Source organism: Macaca nemestrina, chromosome X (genome assembly GCF_043159975.1).
Source record: "Macaca nemestrina isolate mMacNem1 chromosome X, mMacNem.hap1, whole genome shotgun sequence".
NCBI lineage: Eukaryota > Metazoa > Chordata > Mammalia > Primates > Cercopithecidae > Macaca > Macaca nemestrina.
This window is the reverse complement of record NC_092145.1, coordinates 12,366,410-12,392,886: the sequence shown is the minus strand read 5'-3', so window position 1 is coordinate 12,392,886 and position 26,477 is coordinate 12,366,410. Positions and strand designations below refer to the sequence as shown.

At 39.9% G+C, this 26,477-nt stretch overlaps 1 protein-coding gene and 1 long non-coding RNA gene across 2 annotated transcripts in view; one reads left to right on the top strand and one right to left on the bottom strand.

Moving 5' to 3' along the window:
- Positions 1–12,439: 12,439 nt before the first annotated feature.
- LOC105485082 (sperm protein associated with the nucleus on the X chromosome N3) lies at positions 12,440–19,701 on the bottom strand. Its single transcript, XM_011747283.3, has 2 exons — positions 19,511–19,701; positions 12,440–12,867 (listed from the first exon to the last, which is right to left on the bottom strand). The coding sequence occupies exons 1-2, from the start codon at positions 19,583–19,585 to the stop codon at positions 12,520–12,522; spliced, it is 423 nt and encodes a 140-aa protein (XP_011745585.2). The 5' UTR covers positions 19,586–19,701; the 3' UTR covers positions 12,440–12,519.
- Positions 19,702–19,766: 65 nt separating this feature from the next.
- Positions 19,767–26,477, top strand: part of LOC139360761 (uncharacterized) — a 209,948-nt gene continuing 203,237 nt past the window's right edge. Inside the window, exon 1 of the long non-coding RNA XR_011618226.1 lies at positions 19,767–20,007. This is a non-coding gene — a long non-coding RNA (uncharacterized lncRNA). The remainder of the gene's footprint in view (positions 20,008–26,477) is intronic.

The following is a 26,477-nucleotide window of genomic DNA, read 5'->3' as shown; positions in this document are numbered from 1 at the left end:
TTGGCATGAAGGTAGCTTTCTCCTTTATTCCATAGACATGGAAGCTTTAAAAGCCCTTTATTCTCACATGCATCTCCTTTCTCATCTCTTCTCTCCCAGAATTTTGGTCTGTCTATGTTGATACCTAGTGTCACTTTTCCTAGGCTTCAAGAATCAGTATGTTTTTAACTGCTTTTAGGAAAAACAACTCAGTAAGCTGTCTCAGACCTGGAAATGGTCAAAGTTAGACAAAATGAAAGAAAACTATCATGCAAGTCTTTACAGAAACTTCCAGACAGCCTGCAACTGACAACCACATTGTTTGAGAATAAAATCTCTATTACTTCCTCTGGCACCAGCAATCTACCCCAGGAGTGAAGTGCACATTGCTGTTCTTACTACTACTGCAGAGCTGTAGTGTGGGTGATGGTAGACAGGCAATTTAAAATACCACAGCACTTTCTCACTACAAAGCAGTAGCTTCTTTCTTCACCAAATTTCCCCCTGCTCGTAATTTTTAACTGGATTCCAGAGTTCAATACGATTGATTCTCACTTAAGTTTTTGCCAGTTATTGGTTGCTTTTTAGGGTGAGGGGATGAGAAATGGTGTTCTTAATTTGCCTACTCTGCAATCTTTGCTGATGTCACTTCGTCTTTATCTCGAGATGCATAATATCATTGCTATTTTTGCTTTCCTTTTTGATTTTCTGGATGAGTAGCTCTAGCTGGTATTAAACTCTTCATTATATGAGAAAGATGACTAGGAAAAGGGAGCACCTACTCTCTAGGCATGAATACATTTGGGGGTCTGTAAATCTGTAGTAGTCATACAGCTACTTTGCAGGTACACCTGAATCTTTCAGCTATACCTCCATAAGATATCCTTTGCCCATGGTAATTTTTTAATGAGAAACGAAACAATTCCCATTCTTTTTTGCACAATTGACATGCAAGAAGGAATTTTCTAGCCATTGCTTCTATTAGTAATTAAGAAATGGATAAGAAGTTTTTTTTTTTCATTTAATCCTCAGAGAGAAAAACAATTAGAACTAGTAGCCTAATTTATACAGATAAGAAAATCAACTCTCAGATATTTGCTCAAAGATGTGATCCCAACTGTGCCAGACTCAATAGGTTTAGTTGGTAAATATTGTACTATGATATACTATGTGAAACATATTTTTACTTAAATAGAGAATATTACTGAAAAGAAAGAAACTGAAGGGAGAAGAAAACGTTTAGATTTTTCAGCATCTTTTCCTGCGTAGGGTTTGAGATCCAAAGGCTAAATAGCCTCTATGTCTAATTTGGTCTTCCTCGTGTTTCCAATTAAATTTATGTAGAAATAGTACATTGGGGCCCTAAAATGTTATCACAGGTCATTAGGAACAGACAATTAAAATTTAATACCATTATTATTGATATAAATTTTTAAAATACTTGATTTAATACTAGCTCTTCAAGTGTTGAGTGCTAACTGAATTAACCATCTTGTTTATCCTAAAAAACTTGAAAGATTTCACTTTCCCAAACACCAATAAAAAAACATTTGGTTTTCCAACTAAACACCAAATAACAAACAAAACACCAAAAAGTATACAGGAAATTAATAATATTCTTTAATTTAAAAATATCTTTTTCAGAGAAATGATCAAAAGCAAATTAATCCCACATATGAGAGCACACAAACTGGAAGACATACAACCCTTGTGATGACTAAAGCTTGCCCTGTGTACTATGTCATAAGTTGGAGAGCATGCCACAGATTGACCCAGGTGCACATTGTTAATTGACAGAAGTATTGCTATATTAGTTTATAGTCATGTCTATCTGTTTGTGGTAACTGTTCTCAACCCAGCTGCTACATTCTACAATAGAATTTTTCAGATGCATGTACATTCTTCTAGGCAATATCAGAAATGCATTAAAGTATCATTAGATGTCAGTGCAGTAAAAGGTAAATTGCTGCAATGCAGGCCCTAAAACTAAAGTATTTGTATTAGTCCATTCTCACACTGCTATAAAGTAATACCCAAGACTGGGTAATCTATAAACAAAAGAGGTTTAATTGACTCACAGTTCCATATGACTGGGAAGGGCTCAGAAAACTTAACAATCATGGCTGAAGGTAAAGGGGAATCAAGGACAGTCTTCACATGGTGGCAGGAGAGAGATGAATGAGAAAAGGGGGAAGAGACCCTTATAAAATTATCAGATCTCATGAGAACTTACTATCACCAGAACAGCATGAGGGAACCACCTCCATGATTCAATCACCTCCCACCAGGTCTCTCCCTTAACATGTGGGAATTACAATTTAGATTACAATTCAACACAAGATTTTGGTGGTTATGCAGAGCCAGATCATATTATTCTGTCCCTGGCCCCTCCCATATCTCATCCTGCTCACATTTCAAAATGCAATTATGCCTTCCCAATACCCCCACAAAGTCTTAACTTATTTCAGCATTAACCCAAAAGTCCAAGTCCATAGTCTCGTCTGAGATGAAGCAAGTCTCTTCTACCTATAAACTTGTAAAATCAAAAGCAAGTTACTTACTTCCAAGATATAATGAAGGTACAGGCACTGGATAAATGCACCTGTTCAAAATGGGAGAAATTGACCAAAACAAAGGGGCTACAGGCCCCATGCAAGTCCAAAATCCAGCGAGGCAATCATTAAATCTTAAAGCTCTGAAATGATCTCCTTTGAGTCCATGTCTCACATCCTAGGCAAGCTGATGCAAGAGGTGGGCTCCCATAGTCTTGGGCAGCTCCATTCAGGTGGCTTTGCAGGGTACAGCCCCCTCCCAGCAGCTATCATAGGTTGGTATTGAGTGCCTGCAGCTTTTCCAGGCACAGAGTGCAAGCTGTTGATGGATCCACCATTCTGAATTCTGGAGAATGGTGGCCTTCATCTCACAGCTCCCCTAGGAAGTGCCCCAGTGCGGACTCTGTGTGCAGGTTCCAACCCCTCTTTTCTTTTCTGTACTTCCCTAGCAGAGGTTCTCCATGAGGACTCCACCCCTGCAGCAGACTTCTGCCTGGACATTCAGGAGTTTCCATACCTCCTCTGAAATCAAGGTAGAGGTTCCCAAGCCTCAATTATTGACTTCTGTGCACTGGAAGGACCAACACCACATGGAAGCTGCCAAGGCTTGGGACTTGCATCCTCTGAAGCAACAGCCTGAGCTGTATATTGGCCCCTTTTTGTCACAGCTAGAATGCAAGGCACCAAGTCCTGAGACTGCACCAAGCAGCAAGGCCATAGGCCCGGCCCAGGAAACTATTTTTTTTTTTTCTTTCCTAGGCTTCCAGCCCTGTGATGGGAGGGGCTACCATGAAAACCTCTGACATGCCCTGGAGATCTTTTCCCCATTGCTTTGGAGCTCCTTGTTGTTTATGCAAATTTTTGCAGCTGGCTTGAATTTCTCCCCAGAAAATGGGTTTTTCTTTTCCATTGCATCATCTGGCCGCAAATTTTCAAAGTTTTATTCTCTGCTTCCCTTTTAAACATAAGTTTCAATTTCAGATTATCTGTCTCAAGTTCAAAGTTCCACAGGTCTGTAGGGCAGGGGCAAAGTGTTGCCAGTCTCTTTGCTAAAGCATGGCAAGAGTGACCTTTGCTCCAGTTCCCAATAAGTTTTTCATCTGTATCTGAGACCACCTCAGCCTGGACTTCATTATCCATGTCACTATCAGTATTTTGGTCAAAACAATTCAACAAGTGTCTAGGAAGTTCCAAACTTTTCCACATCTTCCTGTCTTCTTCTGAGTCCTTCAAACTATTCCAATCTCTGCCTGTTCCAAATCACGTCCACATTTTTGGGTATCTTTATAGCAGTGCCCCACTCTCTGCAGTACAAATTTACTGTATTAGTTCATTCTCACACTGCTGTAAAGAAATACCTGAAACTGGGTAATTTGTAAAGAAAGGATGTCTAATTGACTCACAGTTCCATATGGCTGAGGAGTCTTAAGGAAACTTAACGATTATGGCAGAAGGTGAAGAGGAAGCAATGACATTCTTCACATGGTTACAGGAGAGAGAAGAATGAGGAAAGAGGGAAGAGTCCCTTATAGAACTATCAGATCTCATGATAACTCACTCGCTATCACAAGAAAAACATGGGGAAATGTCCCCCATGATCCAGTTAACTCCCATGAGGTCCCTCTCCCAACATGTGGGTATTATAATTTGGATTACAATTCAAGATGAGATTTGGGTGGGGACACAGAACCAAACCATGTTAATATGCAGTCATGGTATCTTTGAATTTATGTAACAGAAAACGTGCATTTACCATGAGCTTTCTGAGGAAAAGTCAAGAGATAATATTTATAGTGAGTGGATATGTATTCAGACTCTTTATTCAAGATTGCCTGGGTTTGAATCTCTCTTTCACTGCTTGCTATGTGGCCTCCATCCCTCATTCCCTAAGGATGCTGATAGCCAAACTACCAGAACCATAAGCTGCTTGTGAGGGTTAAATTACCTTATGCATATGAAGTGCTTGATATTTAGTGAATGCTAAATAAATGTTAGACATAATTATTTGAAAATGTTCAATATTATTAGTAGTATTAATAGTGTTATTCACATTTAGTGAAGCATTTCAATGCAAACTCTTCATTTAAATGTGCATTATTTTATTTATTTATTTTTTTTGAGACAGGGTCTCACTCTGTTACCCAGGCTGGAGTGCAGTGGCACAATCTTGCCTCACTCCAACCTCTGGCCTTTGGGCTCAATTTTCCTGCCTTAGCCTCCCAGGTAGCTGAGACCACAGGCACACAACACCATGCCTGGCTATTTTTTTATTTTTTTAATTTTTTTTTGTATTTTGGGTAGAGATTGGGTTTTGCCATGTTACCCAGGCTGCTCTCGAACTCCTGACCTCACCAATATGCCCACCCCAGTCACCCAAACTGTTGGAATTACACGTGTGAGCCACTGTGCCCACCCAAATGTGCACCAATTTAAAGTTTACTAAAGTAAAATTATCTTTGGATATCTTTTAAAAATTAAGCTATTCCTCAAAGAACTTAAAATAGAGCTACCATTTGGCCCAGTAATCCCCTTATGGGATATATACTCAAAGGAAAATAGATCATTATATCAAAAGATACATGCACTCGTGTGCTCACCACCACACTATTCACAATAGCAAATGCATGGAATCAATCTAGGTGCCCATCAATAGGTGAATTGGATAAATAAAATGTGGTACATATACACCACAGAATTCTATGTAGCCATTAAAAACAATGGGATTATGTCCTTTGCAACAACATGAATGGAGTTGGAGGCCATAATCTTAAGTGAATTAATGTAGAAACAGAAAACCAAATACCAGATGTTCTCATTTATTAACAGTAGCTAAATATTGAGCACAAATGGACATAAATGTAGAAGCAATAGATACTAAACTACAAGATGGGGGAGGGAGGGAAGAGAGCATGTGTGAAAAAACTACCTACTGGGTACTAGAATCATTACCTAAGTGCAATATATTCATGCAACAAACCTGCATGTGTACCCCCGTATCTGAAATAAAACTCCAGAAAAAAATTAAGGTTGTGTAAAATGAAAATAATAATTAAGATCATTATATATACTGTCTATGCATAGAAATTTTTATTTTTTAATAGATATCAGCCTCAATTTTTTTTAGAGTAGATATCAGCCTCAGTATTCTATTAAAATCTCAGCTAGGGAGATTCATTCCATTATCTTGGATACTTTGGATATATTTGTACTAGATTAATGTGATACATAGACCCAAACATTTAGTGATTAAATCTAAATTCATGGAATTAGATGATTGGATATCACCTTTAAAGGGTGTTTCTTTAACTAGCTCAAGATTATATTTTTAGTTATAACCACAGCTGGGGCTAGAACATTTTATGAGTCACTATCAGTCTTTTTTTTTTCGTGACCGTGCTACACTTTACTTTCCACGCTTGTGCCATCATTCAGCAAATATTTACTAATTGCCTATTGTGTGTCGGGCTCCATGCTATTTCCAGATGGTACCACAGCAAACAAGGTCAAGTCTGAACTTCCAGGAAATTAGCAGTCAAGCTACCACACATCCTTGCCACTGTTCAAGTTTTTAAATAATACAACTATTATTTTCCAAGTGATATCAAGTTTCAAAAACACAACAACTTTCTGCTTTACGCCAGGGAAATATGGTAGCAAGTGTTAGACATTTTGATGTAGAGAGTAACAGGCATGGTGAGATATTCGCACCCACAGGGAAGAGCTGTAGCGGGCAAGGCCCTCTGAGGGCTCACTAGATATCACCAACAAAAGCCAGCTTGATAGCAGAAGAGGTATACAGATTTGTTTAATGGGTGTACATGGGAGCCTGCAGAACGAAGACCCAAAGAGACAGGGGAAATTGTGTATTTTATGCCTAGGTTTAAGGAAGTATGGACAGAGGTGCAGAAATAGGATTGGACAAAAAGGCTATAAACTAACACTGATGAACTGAGTGGGGAAACACAGAGAGGCCTGTATGTCTAGATTATTCTTGGCTTCTTTGGGCAGCATCCTTCCTTCTGGGGGTGGGGCAGGGACCCCTCTGAAATGGGGGTCTTCTGACCTACAGTCAAACAAGGTACTGAGGCCATTTCTTCATGGCCAGTTTCCACACAGAAAGGTGGAGTGAAAATGAGAGCAATATTTTTAGGTTTCATTGCTGCCTTTGGGGAAAATATGTTTTGGTTTCTGTGACACACCTTAGGGAAGAAGGATTCTAGTTTCTACGGCTAGCCTTGGGGGAGAATGAGACTGAGAGACAAGAGAGTAGGAGAAGATTAAAGAAAGACTTTTGCTCCTGAGGTCTTCATTTTGGGGTATTATTTTCCGAGCTCCAAAAGCGCAAAATTACAGTTGATCATTTTGTAAACAGCTTTTCCAGGACAAACTCATCCACATCAACTGCCTAAGGGAGTTTATGCCACTTTCCCCCAAGTTCCCTACTGTGGCCCTACTAATCATAGGCATGACACTCAAAAAGTGTAAGTCTGACCTGATTCCACATGACGCCATATGAAAGAGTTGAAGAAAGACACTGATCTCTCCTGAGACTTTTGCTTCTCTGAGTTCAGTGTTCTTAATATACCGTCTATTTGCTTCACCAGATCCGTTCTCCACTCTTCTTCACTCTGCTTTGTGCTCCTAAAAATCTGACTCATATAAACCATGGACTGTATTAATAAGTGTCACGCACGTCCGGGTGAAGAGACCACCAAACAGGCTTTGTGTGAGGAATAAAACTTTTTAATCACCTGGGTGCAGGTGGGCTGAGTCCGAAAAGAGAGATGGGGTGGGGCCGTTTTACAGGATTTTGGTAGGTAATGGACAATTACAGTCAAAGGGGGTTGTTCTCTGGAGGCAGGGGCTGGGGTCACAAGGTGCTCAGTGGGGGAGCTTCTGAGCCAGGAAAGGAATTTCACAAGGTAATGTCATCAGTTAAGGTAGGAAAGGGCCATTTTCACTTCTTTTGTGATTCTTCACTTGCTTCAGGCCATCTGGATGGATTCGTGCAGGTCACAGGGGATATGATGGCTTGGCTTGGGCTCAGAGGCCTGACAATGGGCTGTCTTGTTCTCTGGCCTCGGGTTAGTTTTAGTGAATGGTAGGTCCCTGCAGACGATTGGAGGAGGAGGAAAATGAAGTCAGAGTATTTCTTTATCTGGCTCCTTCCTTGCAGAATTTCTGTAATTTCTGAAATTTCTGTTTCATTTCTTGACCTAGATGATCACTTTTTGTCTGACAGTTCTCTACACACAGCTCCCTAATTCTCCAGGTTCCAGTAATAGTCTCCTCCTTCTCCCTGTCAAACTTAGGGTTAGTAGCAGTTGCCCTCCTGTTTCCAACTCCAAGTTATTTCTTCTGGTTTCCCTGTACTGTCCCATTCCTCTGTAATCACTAAGTGTTAGACATTTATTAAACCCTCCTCTAATTTTCCTATTCGAGTGTACGGTCTGTTTCCCATCAGAACAGTACCTGATACAGTTATTTTCATCATTTGCCCCACGACACCATTTCAGGTCTCAACATCACTCAGATTTCTTCCTTCCTCAGGTGACTATTTAAGTTGTCTCTCTTCCTCTTAAAGGTCCGCAACTGGAACTACTCCTTCAAGTGTAGTCTGATCAACACAGGACAGGAAGAGAAAGTCACCTCTTGTTTTAGTTACATTTCCATGGAAGTTACTCAAAGATACTTGTAGTTTCTGAACAGCCTTTTCACATGCTTGGTTCACAATCTATTCACTGTCAATTGAAAACCTCTAAGTTGCTTTTTTGATACTACTGTTAAACCAAATGTCTCTCGTTCTATTCACAAGATACTAGTTTTGGGATTCCAAGATCACAGCATACCAATGTTCTCTAGTAAATTTCTCTTGTCTGATTACAATCATAGTTCAAGTGGACCACAGTCTAGCCTGTTTAAACTCTTACTGCATTTAAATCTTGTTATTAGAAAAATCTTCTAATCTTTGTGTCATTTTCAGACTTAATACATACATTGTCGACATCTTTGTTCTAACCCGTTGTCATGAATCTGTCAAAGAGAGAGGGCTGAGAATATATGGATGACAAATTAAGTACATAAAAAGATATTTAATATAATTAGCCATCAGGAAAATGCCAATTAAGACCACAATCAGATATCAGGACACACCTTCCAGAAAAGCCAAGCTTTTTAAAAGTGACAAAACCAAATGCTAGTGTAGATGCGAAGAAACTGGATCATGCATGCATTGCTGCTGGGAATGTAGATGATACAGCCACATTAGAAAGGTTGGAATTTCCTGACACAACCAAATAGGGCAACTACCATACTATTCATAATCTGGGTAATTATTGCCGAGAAATGAAATCTTACATTCATACAAAATCCTGCATGTGAATGATTGTAACAGCTTTATTTGTAATAGCCAAAAACTAGAAACAGCCCAGATGCCCTTCAACAGGTAGAAAGATTAAGCAAACTATGGTACATTTATTCAATGGAATATCACACTCAGGAATATAAAAGAATAAACTATTGATATATGCAACAACATGAATGAATCCTCAGAGACTTATGGTGAGTGACAAAATAAATGGTTTGGATGTTTGTCCCCTCCAAATTTTATTTTGAAATGTAATTCCCAGTGTTGGAGGTGGGGTCTGGTGGTAGATGATTAGATTCTGGGGGTGAATCTCTTATAAATGGCTTAGCACCATCCCCTTTGTGATGAGTGAGTTCTTGCTCTGAGTTCACATGTGATCTGGTTTTTAAAAGTGTGTAGCACCTCCTCCCTCTCTTGGTTTTGCTCTCACCATGTGATGTGTCTGCTTTCCCTTTACCTGTGATAATTGTAAGCTTCCTGAGACCATAACCAGAAGCAGGTGCTGGCAACAATTCCTGTACAGCCTACAAAATTGTGGGCCAATTAAACCTCTTTTCTTTATACGTTACTCAACTTCAGGTATTTCTTTATAGCAAGGCAAGAACAGACTAACACACCAATTCCATAAGGTTACATACTGAAAGATTCACATAACACTCTGAAAATGACAAAATTATATAGTGGAGAATAGTCATGACTAGGGGTTATTAACTTGAGAGGAAGGTTGGTGGTGGCTATTAAAGGACAACATGAGAGATCTTTCGTGTTGATGAAACTCTTCTGTATTCTTATTATGGGCGTTGTTCCTTGAATCTAGGCATATGATAAAACTGAATATAACTAAGCACACACACAGATGAGCACATGTAAAACTGGTGAAATCTGAATAGATGGTGTGTATTAATGTCAGGTTTCTGGTTGTAATGTTGTACATTTGCAACGTCTTATCATGGGAGGAAACTGAGTAAAAGATACACTGGTATCTCTTCATATTACTTCCTACAGTGGCATGCTAACAGATATATTAAAAGGCATTCAACATCATTAATCATAAGAGAAATGCCTATTAAAACCACTATATCACTTCATGCTTGTTAAGATGGCTATTATCAAAAAGACAATAAATAACAAATGTTGATGAGGGTGTGGAGAAAAAAGAACCCTAGTACACTGTTGGTGGAAATGTAGATTGGTATAACCATAATGTAAAACAATATGGAGGTATCTAAAAAAATTAACAAGTAACTACCATATGGCCCAGTAATCCTTCTTTCGGGTATATACCCAAATGAGATGAAATCACAGCCTCATATAGATATATGCACTCTCACGTTCATTGTAGCATTATTCCCAATAGCCAAGATATGGAAACAACTTAAATGCCCATCAATGGATAATTGGATTTTAAAATTTGGTCTCTCTCTCTCTGTGAGTGTGTGTGTATGTGTGTGTGTGTGTGTGTGTGTAGTTATATATAGTTATACAGAATTAAATATTATTCAGCCTTAAAATAAAGAGGCCTTGGCATTTGCCACAACATGGATGAACCTGGAGGACATCACCGTAAGTTAAATAATCCAGACAGAAAGAAAAAGATTTGATGATTTCATATGTGCACCATATAAATAAGGGGCTCAAGTAGACAGAGGCAGAGAATGAACCATTGGGGGTAGGGGAAGAAATGGGAAGAAGTAGGTCAAAGGACACAAAATAGCAGGTATGTAGGATGAACAAAGATGGAGATCTAATGTACAGGGAGACTAAACCTGATGAAATTGTCATGAATTTTTGTTAAATGAGTAGATTTTAGCTGCCATTGTCGCACACTTAAAAACTAAGAAGAGAGGTATGCTAATCTGCTTCACCATAGTAACCATTTTACTTTATGTATCCCATAATATCATGTGGTAAACCTCAAGCATACACAATAAAATTTCTTTAAAATAGAAATAAAAAATCCATCACACTTCTATATGCTAACATTGAATATGTGGAAATCAAAATTAAGCACATGATAGTATTTACAGTCATTTGAAAGAAAATGTAACACTAAGATATAAATTAAACAAAACATGGACCAGAAGGTGGGTACAAATATTAAAAATCAAAATATCTTTCTAAAATTTACAAAATACAAAAATGTACCTGATATATTCATTTACAAGGGAAGAACAGATTATATATAAATAGAGGCATCTTAAAAACAGGCCTGAGTGAAACATTAAATACTGACAATGGCTACATAAATTGAAAACAAATGTCCATAAAAAAAACATGTATTGACACTCATACAGAGAAAAGGATACACACCAAATGCATTACAATGATTGCCAATATAGACAAGAGAAATAAAACTGGGTCATGGAAATAAAGGAGAGTGAATGAGTGAATAAACAGGAGAGGGTCTTGGCAATTAACTCAAAGAATGTAACTCAGCCCTCTAAACTTGATGCCAAAACCACTCTATTGTATTCCCTTCAATCAAAACAATATTTTTTTCAAGGGAAGAATTCTTAATCATTGACATTCTGTAGAAATGCCGGTGTATGGAAGTGGCAATAAAAATAACAACTCTTATTTGTATCATTGTATTCAAATTCCCTGTAGACTATGCTTTCCTTTATTGCCTGCAGTAGACAATGGCCACTCCCAGTGTCCCACACTTGGTAGGCTACTGCTCCACCTAAAGTTTCTTAACAAGGAAATGCCCTAGTATTGGGACCATGGCCTCCAAGCACCATTATTTTAGTGTATGTGACATGATGTCTTACTTTATGTAGGGTGAGGTTTTTGATCCATTTGAGGGGCTTCAGTTGCTCACAGCATTGGGTGAGTTATAACCCATGCCACTATGATGTATGTGGCCTGGAGGTGGTGATTTTGATGTCATCATTTTGGAAAGAGTGTCACTGTCACCTATATACAATACAGATTATTTTATTTTATTTTATTTTATTTTATTTTATTTTATTTTATTTTTGTTATTTTGGAAAGAGAGCCTTGCTCTATCCCCCAGGCTGGAGTGCAGTGGCATGATCTCAGCTCACTGCAACTTACGCCTCCTGGGTTCAAGCGATTCTCCTGCCTCAGTCTCTAAGCAGCTAGGATTACAGGTGCCTGATACCATGCCTGGCTAATTTTTGTATATTTTTTAGTAGAGACGGGTTCACCATGTTGGCCAGGCTGGTCTCAAACTCCTGACCTCAGGTGACTGCCAGTCTCGGCCTCCCAAAGTGCTGGAATTATAGGCATGAACCACTATGCCCGGCCAATATACATCTTTTTATATGCTCTTCTATACAATCACATGCACCAAGAAACACCAAGTCCTTTTCTTCCTCTCCTGTGAGACAAAATTTTAAGAAGAAAATTTGTCTGAGGAGTCAGTCCTCCCCCAGTCCTTATTTACAATGTCTGGCTGTCAACCTGTGGGTCTGTCTGCCAACCCTACAGGACCTCATATCCCTCCCTACTCAAATGCCTACTTCTTCCCTTCCCTTCCCCCCAACCACCAGAAAACAGACAGAGATATACACAGTCATCAACTCCTCAAACCCGATTTTATTGTAATCATCTCCATCAGTAGTGATGATTTGTCCAATTTGGTTTCTCTATGTGTGACTAATCCTCCCCACTATCCTGTGAAGATCCTTCAAATAAGCCTAGGTCTTCATCCTCCTGTGTGGATCCTTCAGATGAGTCTAGGTCTTTGTCCTCTTTTGAAGGTCCTTCAGATGAGTCTAAGTCTTCATCCTCCTTTGAAGATCCTTCAGATAAGTCTACGCCTTCGTCCTCCTCCTTTTGGATTGGATCAATGGAGTTCTCTTGGGACTGGTCATTCTCCAGTTGGTTTGAATTTATTTTCTTACCCTTCTTGTGGTAATACACAAATATTATTGGATATTCTGGTGTATTTGTCTTTTTCAAACTCTGTTCAGGGGCTAAGACTTTGTTTGGTGCCTCCTGCATCTGGTGAGAAAACAGGGAGAGGCCAGAAAGACATTATTTTGGGTGAATAGGATAGAGACTGGATAGCAAGGGGGACTTTATGAGAAGGAATGCAGTTTGAGGAAGGGGTTTGTGCCAGAGAAGAACAAGGTGGAATCATAGGGTAGAGATCTATGGGGAAGAAGAAGAAGAGGAGCATGGGTAGGATCATCTGTTAGTCCAAACTGCACCATTTTGTAAGATCCCTGCTATTTTGCAGACCTTGGTCAAAATGAAACATTCCATGGGGTTTCGGGCCAGGAGAAACCACCTGACCACAAGGAGGACAAAGGCTCAACTAAAGAAACATCCCTATCTTAAGTCCTGTTCCCCTTATTCTCTCGTATACTCCAGCCCTGGGCTAACCTCCAGATATTGATCAAACTCTGCATCTTATTTTTCCTTCCTTCCCCTTTCCAGGCAGCTGCAAAGGAACATCACAATGATATTCCACTGGGAAAAGGGCCAAACCACCTGACGATAAGAACATCTTATCAATAGCCTCCTGCGCAGCAACCCATACTGCCCAGCTCCCTCCTACCCATACCTGTAAGTACCCCAGACTGTAAGCAGTGGTGGGCTCTGGCATGAAGCTGGTCCCCCACTTCCACAGATGTCTGCAATATTCCTCTGTTGTTGTTTGAGATGTCCCCTCTCTGTGTGTCTTTCTTGCACCCTCATCTTCCCTTCAAAACCTAACATTTTGGTGCCAAAACCCAGAATGGTGATTGGGTTCTGATGGGTAAGTTTTCTCTTGCAACCTGGAAAGCAGAAAGCAGCAAACAGCAAGAAGCACAAACTAGACTGGGGCCTGTTTCCAGATCCTGAGTGGACTCCCTGTTCTGAGTCCTGTTCCCCCTATTCTCTCATATTCTCCAGTGCTGGGCTAACCTCCAGATATTGATCAAACTCTCCATCTTATTTTTCCTTCCTTCCCCTTTCCAGGCAGCTGTAACAAGTATCACCCCCATTGCTGGACATCACATCCAACACTGGGCTTCAATTAGTGAATGAGTCTCCCTCTTCCTCCATTGTGGATTCCTCTCTATTTCTGCCAGTTCTCCAAAAAAATTCCAGTGCTGGGTGAGAGTTCTCCCCAGTCACCAGGTGACCGCAGCCTCCCTTCTCAGGGGACAGCCTCAGAACGCTTGCCACTCTGGCTAGTCTGGCCTCTGGGGAGCATGAATAGCTACAGGGCTACCCTGACTCTCCAGGTCCCTTCTCCCAGGCAGAATCGAGTACTCACTTTCCTCTGGGGTATTCACTCCCATCCAGAGTATACACTCCCCTCTTCCAAAAAACAGAACATTCAACTTCCAAATTCAACATAATCTAAAAAACTTTCTCCAACACAATGGTAAATGATCTGAAGTGCTTTGCTTCATGCCTCACTCTCTCTCTCTTTCTGCCAATTTTGTTCACCATTTCAAATCTTCCTTCACAAGGAGAAACCCCCCAAAATGCCTCCTCCTACGGACAAGGCTTCCTCCTCTGAATTTCAACCTGGCCAACACACCCATTCTTCAGTCTCCTGCCCACCACCATTCCCTCCACCTTCTCCTTCGGATCCGGCTCCTTCACCCCCTTACTGTCGCCCTCCATCCCCCCTTCCTTCTCCACCTCAAACCAGGTCTCACGCCCAACCCCCTATCTCCAGAAACCAAGCACATGCCCAAAGGCCTTCCAAAGTCCTTCCCTTGCAGGAGGTCGCGAGGGCTGAAAGCATAATCTGAATTCAAGTTCCCTTCTCTCTAGCTGACTTCTCCCATATTAAAAAGAGACTTGGCTCCTTTTCAATGGATCCTACCTCCTTCCGCAAGGAATTTCTGTACTTCCCTAAATCTTACGACCTTACCTGGCATGACATATATGTCATCTTCTCCTCTACCCTCACCCTGGAGGACAGAGAACACATCTTTATGAGTCCTCTGTATTGGAACTAAAAGATGACTGTTTCACTATTCCCTTAAATCTGGCTTACTAAAGTCTTTTTGCTTTAACTTGGTCAAATCCTAATACAAGTCCTGTACTCTTACAGGACTTACACATGGACTTACACATAGATTGTACTCTTAGAGGGGTTCCGGGATAGGCCCCACCTGTTCAGACGGGCCCTCATCAAGGACCTAGCTGAACTTCCCCTTGCTCCTAGTACCCTCCTCCAATATGTCAAGGACCTCCTTCTCTGTAGCCCGTTCCTTAACCTGTCCATTCAACACACCACTCAGGTTTTAAACTTCCTTCATAATCGAGTATATTGGGCCTAACCCACAAAATCTCAGGTAGCCCAAACCAAAGTTACTTACCTTGGATTTGTCCTAACCCCTAATTCTTGAGCCATCCCAACACAATGAAAGGAGCTAATTTGTGACAGGCCCCTTCCCCACACACAAAAAAGGACCTCCCCTCCTTCTTGGGCCTTGTGGGATACTTCTGGCTGTGAACTCCCAACTTTGACTTGCTGGCCAAGCCACTATATGTGGCCTCACATGGGCCCATCCTAAAACCCCTAAACCCAGCTTGCCCCAACAAATCCCACTTAAAAGCTAAAAAATGCCCTTTTAATTGCCCTGGCACTGGGACTGCCCAATCCCAAGCCCTGTACTTTGTATGTATATTCCGACCAAGGCCTTGCTCTTGGACTGCTCTGCCAAACATATGGCGACGCCCCACGAGCCACTGCACATCTCTCAAAACAACTGGACTCTGTCATCCAAGGCTGGTCACTCTGACTAAAAATCTCAGGTGTGGCCACATCGCTGGCCTTAGAGGCACGGAAACTCCCTCTCTACCAACACATTACTATTGCATCTTCCTATTACCTACAGGACCTCATAAACCATCAATTTCTTCTATCCCTCCCACCATCCCACTTTCAGCAGGTACATGCCTTATTCATAGGTAACCCTCTAATCACCTTCCAGAGATATAAAACTCTCAACTCAGCCACCCTCCTTTCTGTAAACACTTCCGACTCTAAGCTCGCTCTCTCCTGTCTGGACCTCTTAGACTCCCTCTCCTCCCACTTCGAACACATTTCAGATGCCCATTTGCAGGGAACACATACCTGGTTAATTAATGGAAGCTCTTTTAGGCAGCCATGTCCAGCAGCTGGCTATGCCATCATTGCTGAAAATAAACTCCTAGAATCCAATGCTCTCCCACCCCATGCTACCTCTCAACAGGCAAAGCTAGTTGCCCTAACCAGGACCCTCACCCTAGCAAAGGCAAAGAGGGTCAACATTTACACCAATTCCAAATATGCATACCATGTCCTACACTCTCATGCCTTAATCTGGCAGGAACAGGGTTTCCTAACTACGAAAGGAACCCCCACAAGAAATGGCAAACTTATACATAAGCTGCTGGGGGTGGATAAACTACCACTGATGGCCACCATTATCCATTGCAAGGGGCGCCAAAAGTCTAAAGATGCATACTCAAAAAAAAAACTTTCAACAAATTCAGCAGCCTGGCAGGCAGCCCTTACAACCCCATCGTTATTGCTCATTTTTCCCAGCATACACCCCGTATATACCCAGGAGGAACAAACTCCACTTGCCCGGGCTGGCGCCATTCAGGAAAAAATGGTTCTACCTCAATGATAAAAGTGTCTTGCCCAAGTTGAAAAAACCTTCTGTTCTTTTATATGTGCACAACCATTTCCATGCCGGTTACTGCCCCTACTCCAGCTTTTAAAAACTTATATACATTCTTCCACCATAGCTGCCCATCTCAAACATATTACTAAGGCATGTTGCCTTTGCACTCAAACTTCCCCTCAGGAAGCTATCAAACCACCTCCTTTTCAACCACAAAGCCTGAGGACACTTACCAGGGCAAGACTAGCAAATCAACATTACTCACATGCCCCCCATACATTCCTCTACATTCTGACAATGGTAGATACATTCTCTGGATGGATAAAAGCTTTTCCTACCACCACTGAAAAGACGCACACCATCACTTCTATTCTCTTCACCCATATTATCCACCGGTTTAAACTCCCCTTTTGCATCCAATCAAACAATGGGCCAATTTGTTTCACAGTTTAACCAACAGCTGATAAAGGCTCTAAACATTAAATGGGCTTTGCATATTCCTTACCACCCAGAATCTTCAGGAAATTTTTTTTAGAAAACAGCAACTAACCAACCTTCCCTAAAGGATAAAATGACCTGGACTTCACTTCTCCCACTGTTCCTCATGCGTTTATGAGTCATTTCCCAAAAGCCCCTCAGTGTACGCCCATTTAAGCTCATGTACAAATGCCCCTTTATCCTCCAGGATCTCCCTGTATTCTCTCCCCCTTCTATATGGAATACTTGGCCGGCGTTACACCTCACCCAACACCTAATGAGACAGTATGCAAATGCTTACTGACCCAGCCTAAACGTCCATCCTGAAAACACTCCTCCCTGTCCCTACAACCAGGGGACTGGGTCTGAATCACAGACTCCTCCTCCTCCCCTCTCCAACCTATGTGGATGGGTCCTCACCAGGTTATCCTAACTACTCTGACTGGGGCAAAGCTAACATCCTTTCCACACTGAATGCACCATTCCAAACTAAAAAGAGCACCAGATCCACATGTAGAAATTTGCTCACCCCCAAATTATTCTCCTTCCCTCACAAGACCAACCTCACTGTACTTACAAGAATTCCAAAAGTTGCCAACCCTTAGTCCATAACACTCTCCGTCTCCAATTTCCAATCTTTTTTCTCCTACTTGATTTCAGATCTTTCCTGGTTTCCCTTCCCCATGTGCCTGAATAGTCCTACCAATTTGTCACACTAATCCAAGAGGTATGACTGCAGGGCACCTTCCAAAATTTCACTTCTACTCAAATCTCCTCTTTCTTCTTTTGTCCTCTTTGTCTGTGGGATACTCGAAGTTCCAACCCCTAGCCTCTAACAGTTGAGACCCCTTCATCAGCCTCACACATTGCCTTGGAAATCAGTCACACTCCCCTCTTCCTTCCAACTGTTAAATTTGTTTGTCCACACAAATCCAGCAATTCACAACCCTTCCTGTCAACCTGGCCACGTGAACTCAGTCCAAAATAAACCTGCATCTCACCTACTTGACCAATTCATTCCCCAAACCTGTTTATAATCTTGCTCGGCTAAACACCTTTTCCCCCCAATCCATCAAATCCACCCACACTGTCACACACAGGGCTGTCACCCTCCTTCGCCTCATAGCCTCTTAACTGAAGATGTTACCAGTCAGATTCCATAAAACACCTCCTACCAACCCCTCCCACACCTCCTACCAATCCCTCCCCTCTCTGACGGCGCCGCTCTCCATGTATCCAACTCAAAGGCGCTCCCTGGAAAAAATCCACAAACAATTCCCTCAACTGCAACCTATATCCTTCTGCCCTATCAGGACCACAGGGGTTAATAGTTACAAAAACCCATTTCTCCCTCTCTCTCCAAAACCAAACAGCCTTCACCTCCTCCCCCACTACCATTTCCTATCAGGCCCTCAGAGGGGCTACCCTTGCTGGCAGCTATTCAACTTAGAAAAATATAAAAGTTAAAACAAAGGGTTTGAATTCAACCCCCACCTTCTCATGGCTTGCTACCATAACCTACAACTTTTGTCTGTCCACCCCCAGTGTCTTCTTCCTTTATGGCACAAACTCTTATCTCTGCTTACTGGCCAATTGGTCAGGAACATGCACCCTGGTGTTTCAGTCTAGACATTAACATTTTGCCTAACAAGTAGACCATCCAGGTTCCTTTAGTAGCTTCTGTCTCATCTTCCTCCACACACACTAAGCAGGCTCTACATCTCATTCTAGTGTTAGCAGAACTAAACATCTCTGCTGCACTCAGCACTGGGATAACAGGTGGCCCCTTTCTTAGGGCCCTTAATCTTCCTCCTCCTGATACTACAATTGGCCCATGTATACTCACCTTCATATCCTGCTTTATCTCCCGAAGGCCAAACTCCCTCGTCCAGGCAGCCACCCAGCAACACATGGATACCATCCTTCTCCTCTGCCAAGTCCAGTACCAGTGCCTCCAGGAATACCACTCTGAAGTCCAACACCCACTGCTTCAAAACCCAAACCCTGATTACAGCTCCCCTATTCAGCAGGAGGCAGCCAGATACTCAACAACGCCTCTCTTCCTTTTATACTAAAGTAGAAGGCAAAGAATGCGAGTCCAAACCACCATTTAATAAGCCCCCTGCTATTTTGCAGACTTTGGTCAAAGTGAAACATTCCATGGGGGTTCGGGCTGGGAGAAAAATCTTACCTAATCATCGTAACACAAGGCGGACAAAGGCCCAACTAAAGAAACTTTCCTATCATATCTTGCTGGGCAAAGTTCCAAGAAACACCACAATGACATCCCACTGGAAAAAGGACCAAACAGCCTGACCATAAAACCATCTTATCAATATCCTGCCAGGCAGGAAGCCATACTGCCCAGGCCCCTCCCACCCATACCTACAAGCACCCCAGCCTGTAAGCAGCAGTGGGCTCTGGCATTAAGCGGGCCCCCCACTTCCACAGGTGTCTGCAGTATTCCTGTGTTGCTGTTTGAGCCACCCCCTCTTGGTGTGTCTTTCTTTCACCCTCGCCTTCCCTTCAAAACCTAACAATCTTACCTCGTCATTTTTGTTGTTGGATTCACAGGGGCTCTTCATCTTCTCCCCATTGGTGCTTGAAGTTGGCTTTTCCATGATTGGGGTTGGTTGTAGAATGTCTATAGTAGGCTCTTGTAGAGTGCAGACTTCCACAGCTATATTGAAGCTTCCCAGGGGAATGTCCCAGAGCTCTTGCCCTCCCTATATATACCCTCCTGGTGACAAGGCAAAGCCACGCCCTTGAGCTTTGTTTGATCATACAGGCAGCGTCCCAGCCAATGGCAGTCCTAGGGTGGCTTTGACATCACAAAGCACCACTGCTGCCCACTCCCTGGGCTTGCGGGGGAGGGGAAAGTGGTGTAGAGGAAACCAAATGCTGTTGTTGTTTCGGCATCCCCTGAAGACGATGCATCCCAAACGGATCTGCCGCCGCTCCTCATTTCTCCATGTTTAATGTTCATGGTTCACATGGAAGCGAGAGGATGGTTCCTTCAAGCCCTCCCCCACAGCCATTCCTAGTAAGTGATTCATTCTTTTGTCTTCCAGCACCCACCATGCCCTAGTATTTTACATGTCTCACCTCAAATCCCTCCAAGCTAGTGTGGCTACATTTAATTATTGGTGGAGATGTGAATTATCCCATTTCCTTCCTACAGTTCTTGCATATGCACCTTGAAGACCATTTACTTTTAGGCTACTGCCAGGCAAATTTCAATCCATGTTCTTTTACTCAATGTCCATGTAGTTCTTTTAAATTTCCTATTTCCCATCTGAAATAATGGCCTTGAGTCTGTCAAAATTTTAGTGAATAAACATTCTTTACCGTGTATCCTAGTCTTGTTTCAAATGAGGGGTGTATGTTCATAGTAAATATAGTCTCCCAACATGAATTCAGCCAGTATGTGGGTGGGGGAAGGAGTGGATATTCAAGTGCTGGAAGTTGTTCTCAGTGTTTACATGCAGGATACTACAATCTAAGACCAACATGTGCACCAGTGTGGGCATAGTTAAGCTTTGTACTGGAGATTGTGTCCAGTGCAAAAAGAAAAAAAAATGTATTCAGTTTGGAAGGGGAGAAGTAAGTGTCTTTTGTCAAAGACTACATGAGAGTGTATGTAGAAAAGTCAATCTAAAAAAATGCTTCTACAGTAATTGAGATTAGCAAGATTGCAGAGTAAGAGAACAATACACAAATCAATTGTATGTTTATATATTAGAAGTTTATATATTAGAAGAGGCAATGTTTCAGCTAATGGTAGTCCTAGGGTGGACTGGAAGTTAATTTCAACAACTGAAAGTTGAAACTAAGAACAGTGCAATTTAAAATATCACTAAAAGTATTAAAGTCTTAGGGATATATCTGAACAAAGATGTAAATGACTTGTACACTTAAAACTAGAAAAAATTGCAATGATAAATTAATGCCATAAAAAATCGAGATGTGTACTTTGATTTTCGGTTGGAAGATTCAATATTGTAAAATGGCAGTTATTTCCAAATTCATCTGTAGGTTCAATTCAATTCTAATCAAAATTCTAAAAAGGATTTTTAATAGAAATTGACAAGATAATTATAATATCCACATGGAAATATAAAGTGACTAGAATAGCCAAAAGAAAAGTGTTGAATCTTAAAAAGTTCTGGATTATACCAATGTTAATGTTCTAGTTTTGATAGTGTAATGTGGTAGTATATTGAAGATTTTACTAATTGGGAGAGACTGGTTGAAGGGTACATGAGGCCTCCATGTACATATCTTTGAAACTTCTTGTGAACTCATAATTGTTTCAAAATAAAAAGCTAAAAATGTTTTGAAAGAGAACAAGAGAGAGAGCCAAAGATAAAGAAGGCATGGCCCTAGATTCCTCCCATAGTTTGACACTTGTCCCATTCTCTATAGGAAGTCACAAAACACAATAATGGAAAAAAAATAAAAATAGAACAAAAGCGAAGTAGACCCTGGATTTTTGTTCCAGTGTTCGTCAGGTTCATATATCTTTATTTCATATACCATAAAATCAATAAAAAGTCTAGAAAAATACTCTGCTGACCTCCAGAAACACATAATTCATAGCACTCCCATTACTGCCGTCTAAACACTAACAAACCAAGAGAACACTGTTATTAATGTATACTTTTCTTTTTTAGTGAACTCCAGATGTTGTCTAGAGATTAACAACTCCATTTAGTAAATTATTGCAAACTAACATCTAAGTATTTATTTCTTTTGGACTTTTGCCTGCAATTAACAGTGAGAACATCACCCTGTCATGTCATGTTATAAAAAACAAACAAACAAAAAACAAGCAAGAACCAACAGGCATGCCACATCAAATAGGGTAGGTCAAAAACTGATTAAAATTACTGAAAATAACAGCTTTCAATTATCTTATTACCTTTTATAATTGTTTTCTAAATTTGTTTACAAAAAATATTTGGATGAGTATATCACTATCCAATGAAAATTCATCAAAATGTCAGGAACACATTCAGTGCATACTTCTATTGAAAGATTACAGCTTACTTTACAAAATAACTCCTATTAAAAAACTTAATGATTATGTTGTATTTTCTACCAAAATGAATAATAAAAAATTAAAGGTCATTAGTGTACAATGAGTTCATCATATTGATTTTTTTTAAAATTTCTGATGTGTTCACTTTTCAAGAATATTCTTCTTCTTCATATCAGGTTGAGGAACTACTCAAAGTGACTCTCCCATGTCATGCTGTAAGTCAGAGATGGACCCAGGGCTAGAACCAGGGACTTCTTGAAACCTTTTCACCTTTTGTTTTTGGACCTTTGTACAAGTGATATTATAGACTGACATTAGTTTAATTATAATAATAACCCTCAGCTACATTCTTAATGATTTTTGTTACAATTTTTATCTGTCTAAGGTAGGTTTAAACACCATACAAAGTACCAGATATAGGATAGGATCTGTCTGGGATTTGCAGCACTCCGTGGCCACAAAGAGCAAGGAGTTAGAAGCCAACCGTATATTTCGCTTTGGAGCACAGACAGTTGAAAAGCAATCATTGAGAAAGAGTTGAGTATGAAAGAGGAATATATCCTACTACTGGCTTTGCATGTGACTGAATGAGTGGCTTTGAAAAATACCAGCACCATTGCCTCCACTGCAATGACTACTACCTCTACACTAATATTAATGCTACAATTAGCAAGAGAGTCTATACACCAAGAATATTCTATATGTCAGGCTCTGTTCTAAGCATGTAGTATCTAGGTCAAACAGATGGTACATCCAAAATGGAATATTTGACAAATATTTGTCTTCAAAGGAACCATTTATAAACAGGTAGATGCAGGGGGAACATCAGATATTGTGCTAGTAGCAGCTGCCATCACTCCAAACCCAAAGGAATGAGAACACGGAGGAAGTGGTTACTAGAATCTGGAAAAATCAATAAATCATGAGGAAATTGCTATCTTCAGAAGTACAGTGACCTCCACCAAGAGACTCATCCAGCTCGAGGTGACTCACAGGGATGGAGCCAGGAGAATAGGTCCACAGCCCTCACTCTCCTTCCTTTCTCCCTCCTACCTCCAACTCTCCTTGGGGCTTTTCATTAGCCAAACCCAGTGGACACCAGAGAGTTCAGGAGCCCATTGAGAGAATCCTTCCTAAATAGCCTCTCAGAACAGCACAGGCAAAGAATGGTGGTGAGTGGATCTGGAAAGGCAGAGGGAAGATGTTCAGCAGAGATGCAATACTCACAGCAGTCCCAGGAGGTAGATATCATCACGGGGGTCTGATTTACTGATAAGGAAACTGAGGCCCAGAGAAGCTCAATAACTCAATAATTGTGAAACAGTGTTCAAGCCTAGTTCAAGCTGCCCTAAATCTCATATTCTTTCTGGTACTCTGGGTAAACTGCATACCTTCTGTAGGCTTCAGATCCCTCATCTGTAGAATGAGTAAATTGGAACAACAAATGTCACTTTTTAAAAATATGCTATGAGGCCAGGCACCTTTTCATATGCCTGTTTGCCATTTGTACGTCTTCCTTTGAGAAATGTCTATTCAAATATTTTGCCCATTTTTTGATCAGATTATTATATTTGTGTTAGTGTTTGTATTATATTTGTATATAGTGTTGCTTGAGCTTTTTATATATTCTGTTTATTCATCCCTTGTGACACAGCTTGTTAGCAAATATTTTCTCCCATCCTGTGAGTTGTCTCTTCACTTTATTAATTGTTCACAGAAGCTTTTTAACTTGATGTAATCTCATTTCTCCATGTTTGCTTAGGTTGCCAGCACTTGTAAGATATAAGATATTGCCCAAGGAATTCTTGTGCAGACAAATGTCCTGGAGATTTTCCACAATGTTTTCTTGTAGCAGTTTCACAGTTTGTGGTCTTAGATTTAAGTTTTTATTCTATTTAGATTTGATTTATGTATATGGAGAGAGATAGGGGTCTAGTTTCATTCTTCTGTATATGGATATCCAGTTTCCCCAGCACCATTTATTGAAGACAATGTCTATGTCCCAGTGTATGTTCTTGGTACTTTTGTTGAAAATTAGTTCACTGTAGATGTGTAAATATGTTCTCTATGCTGTTCCATTGGTCTACGAGTCTCTTTTTATAACAGTACCATGCTGTTTTGGTTACTATAGCTCTGTAGTATAGTTTCAAGCCAGTTAATGTGATTCCTTCAGTTTTGTTCTTTTTGTGCAGGATGGTGTTAGCTATTCTGGATCTATTGTGGCTCCATATAAATTTTAGGATTGTTTTTTCTATTTCTGTGAAGAATCTCATTGGTACTTTGATAGAGATTGAATTGAATCTGTAGACGCCTTTGGGTAGTATGGATATGTTAAAGTTATTAATCCTTTCAATCCATTAAAATGAAATATATTTCCATTTATTGGTGTCCTCTTTAATTTCTTTTATCGGTGTTTTATAGTTTTCATTATACAGATTGTTCACTTCTTTGGTGAAGTTAAATCCTAGGTATTTCATTTTATGTGTGACTGTTGTAAATAAAATAATTTTTAAAATTTATTTTTCAGGTTGTTCACTATTGGCATATAGAAATGCTACAGATTTTTGTATGTTGTTGATTTTGTATCCTGCAACTTTAAATAATTTGTTTATGAGTTCTGAGAGTTTTTTGGTAGAGTCTTTAGGTTTTTCCAAGTAGAAGACAGTATCATCTGCAAACACAGATAATTTGACTTCTTCCATTCCAATTTAAATGCCCTTTATTTCTTTCTCTTCTTTGATTATTCTAGCTAGAACTTCCAGCACTATATAACAATGGTGAAAGTGGGCATCCTTGTCATGTTCCAGATCATAGAGAAAAGACTTTCACTTTTTTTCCATTCAGTATGATACTAGATGTGGGTCTGACATATATGGCTTTTATTACGTTGAGATATGTTCATTCTATATGCAGTGTTTTTCAGGGTTCTTAACATGAAAGTATATTGAATTTTGTCAAATGTCTTTTCAGCATCAATTGAAATGATCCCATGGTTTTTAGCTTTCATTCTGTTGATGTGATGTATTACATTGACTGATTTGTGCATGTTGAAACCTTTTTGCATCCCAATGATAAATTCCACTTGATCATGATGAATCATCTTTCAAATGTGTTGTTTAATATGATTTGCTAGTATTTCATTGAGGATTTTCATATTAATATCCATCAGACATTTTGGCCTATAGTTTTCGTTTTTCCTTTTTTATGTGTCTTTGTCCGGTTTTGGTTATCAGGGTAAAACAGGCATTTTAGAATGATTTTGAAAGTATTCCCTTCTCCTCTATTTTTGGAACAGTTTGAGTAAAATTGGTATTAGTTCTTCTTTAAATGTTTGGTAGAATTCAACAGTGAAGCCATCAAGTCCTCGGCTTTCCTTTACTGGGAGACTACTTATTACAGCTTTTATCTTGTTACATCTCTTTGGTTTATTTGGGTTTTAGATATCTTCATGCAAACTTGGTTAGTTGTATGGGTAAGAGTTTATACGTTTCTTGGAGATTTTCCAATTTATTGACATATAGTTTCTCATGGTCGCCACTAATTTTCCTTTGAATTTCTGCAGTATCTGTTGTAATGTCTCCTTTTAATCTCTGCTTTTATTTATTTGGATCTTCTTTGCTTTTTCTTACTTACTCTGGCTAAAGTTTTGTCATTTTGTATAGCTTTTCAAAAAACCAACTTTTTGTTTTATTGATATTCTGTATTGATTTTCTTCATTTTAGTTTCATTTATTTCTGCTCTGATCTTTATTATTTATTTTCTTCTATGAATTTTGGGTTCAGTTTGATCTCATTTTTCTAGTTTTTAAAAGATGCATCATAAAATTATTTATTTGGAGTTGTTCCTCTTTTTGAATGTAGGCACTTCCTGCTTAATACTGCTTTTGCTGTATCCCATGGGTTTTAGTATGTTGTGTTTCTGTTATCATTTAAGAAACTTCAATTACCTCTTAATTTCTTCATTGACCCACTGGTAATTCAGGAGCATATTATTTAATTTCTATGTATTTGTATAGTTTCCAGAATTACTTTTGTTATTAATTTCCAGTTTTATTTTTTGGTGATCAGAGAAGATGCTTGATATTATTTCAATTTGTTTAAATGTTTTGAAACTTGGTATATGTCCTAACATATATTCTATCCTTGAGAATGATCCATGTGCTGAGTAAAAGAAGGTGTATTCTGAAGCCCTTGGAAAAAGCATTTTGTAAATGTTTATTAGACCCACTTGTTCTATAATGCAGATTAAGTCTGATGTTTCTTTTTTGATTTTATTTCTGGAAGATGTATCCAATCCTGAAAGTGGTGTATTGAATTCTCCAGCTATTATTGTGTTGGGACCTCTCTCTCTCTCTCTCTCTCTCTCTCTCTCTCATTAGTTCTAATACTATTTCTTTTATATATCTTGGTGATCCAGTGTTGGGTGCATATATATGTAAAATTGTTATATGCTCTTGCTGAACCAATTCCTTT

Coding starts and splice junctions, on each gene's coding strand:
- LOC105485082 (XM_011747283.3), bottom strand. CDS start 19,585: ATGGAAAAGCCAACTTCAAGCACCAATGGGGAGAAGATGAAGAGCCCC. Junction 12,868..19,510: donor CCAACAACAAAAATGACGAG/GTAAGATTGTTA, acceptor TTTTCTCACCAG/ATGCAGGAGGCACCAAACAA.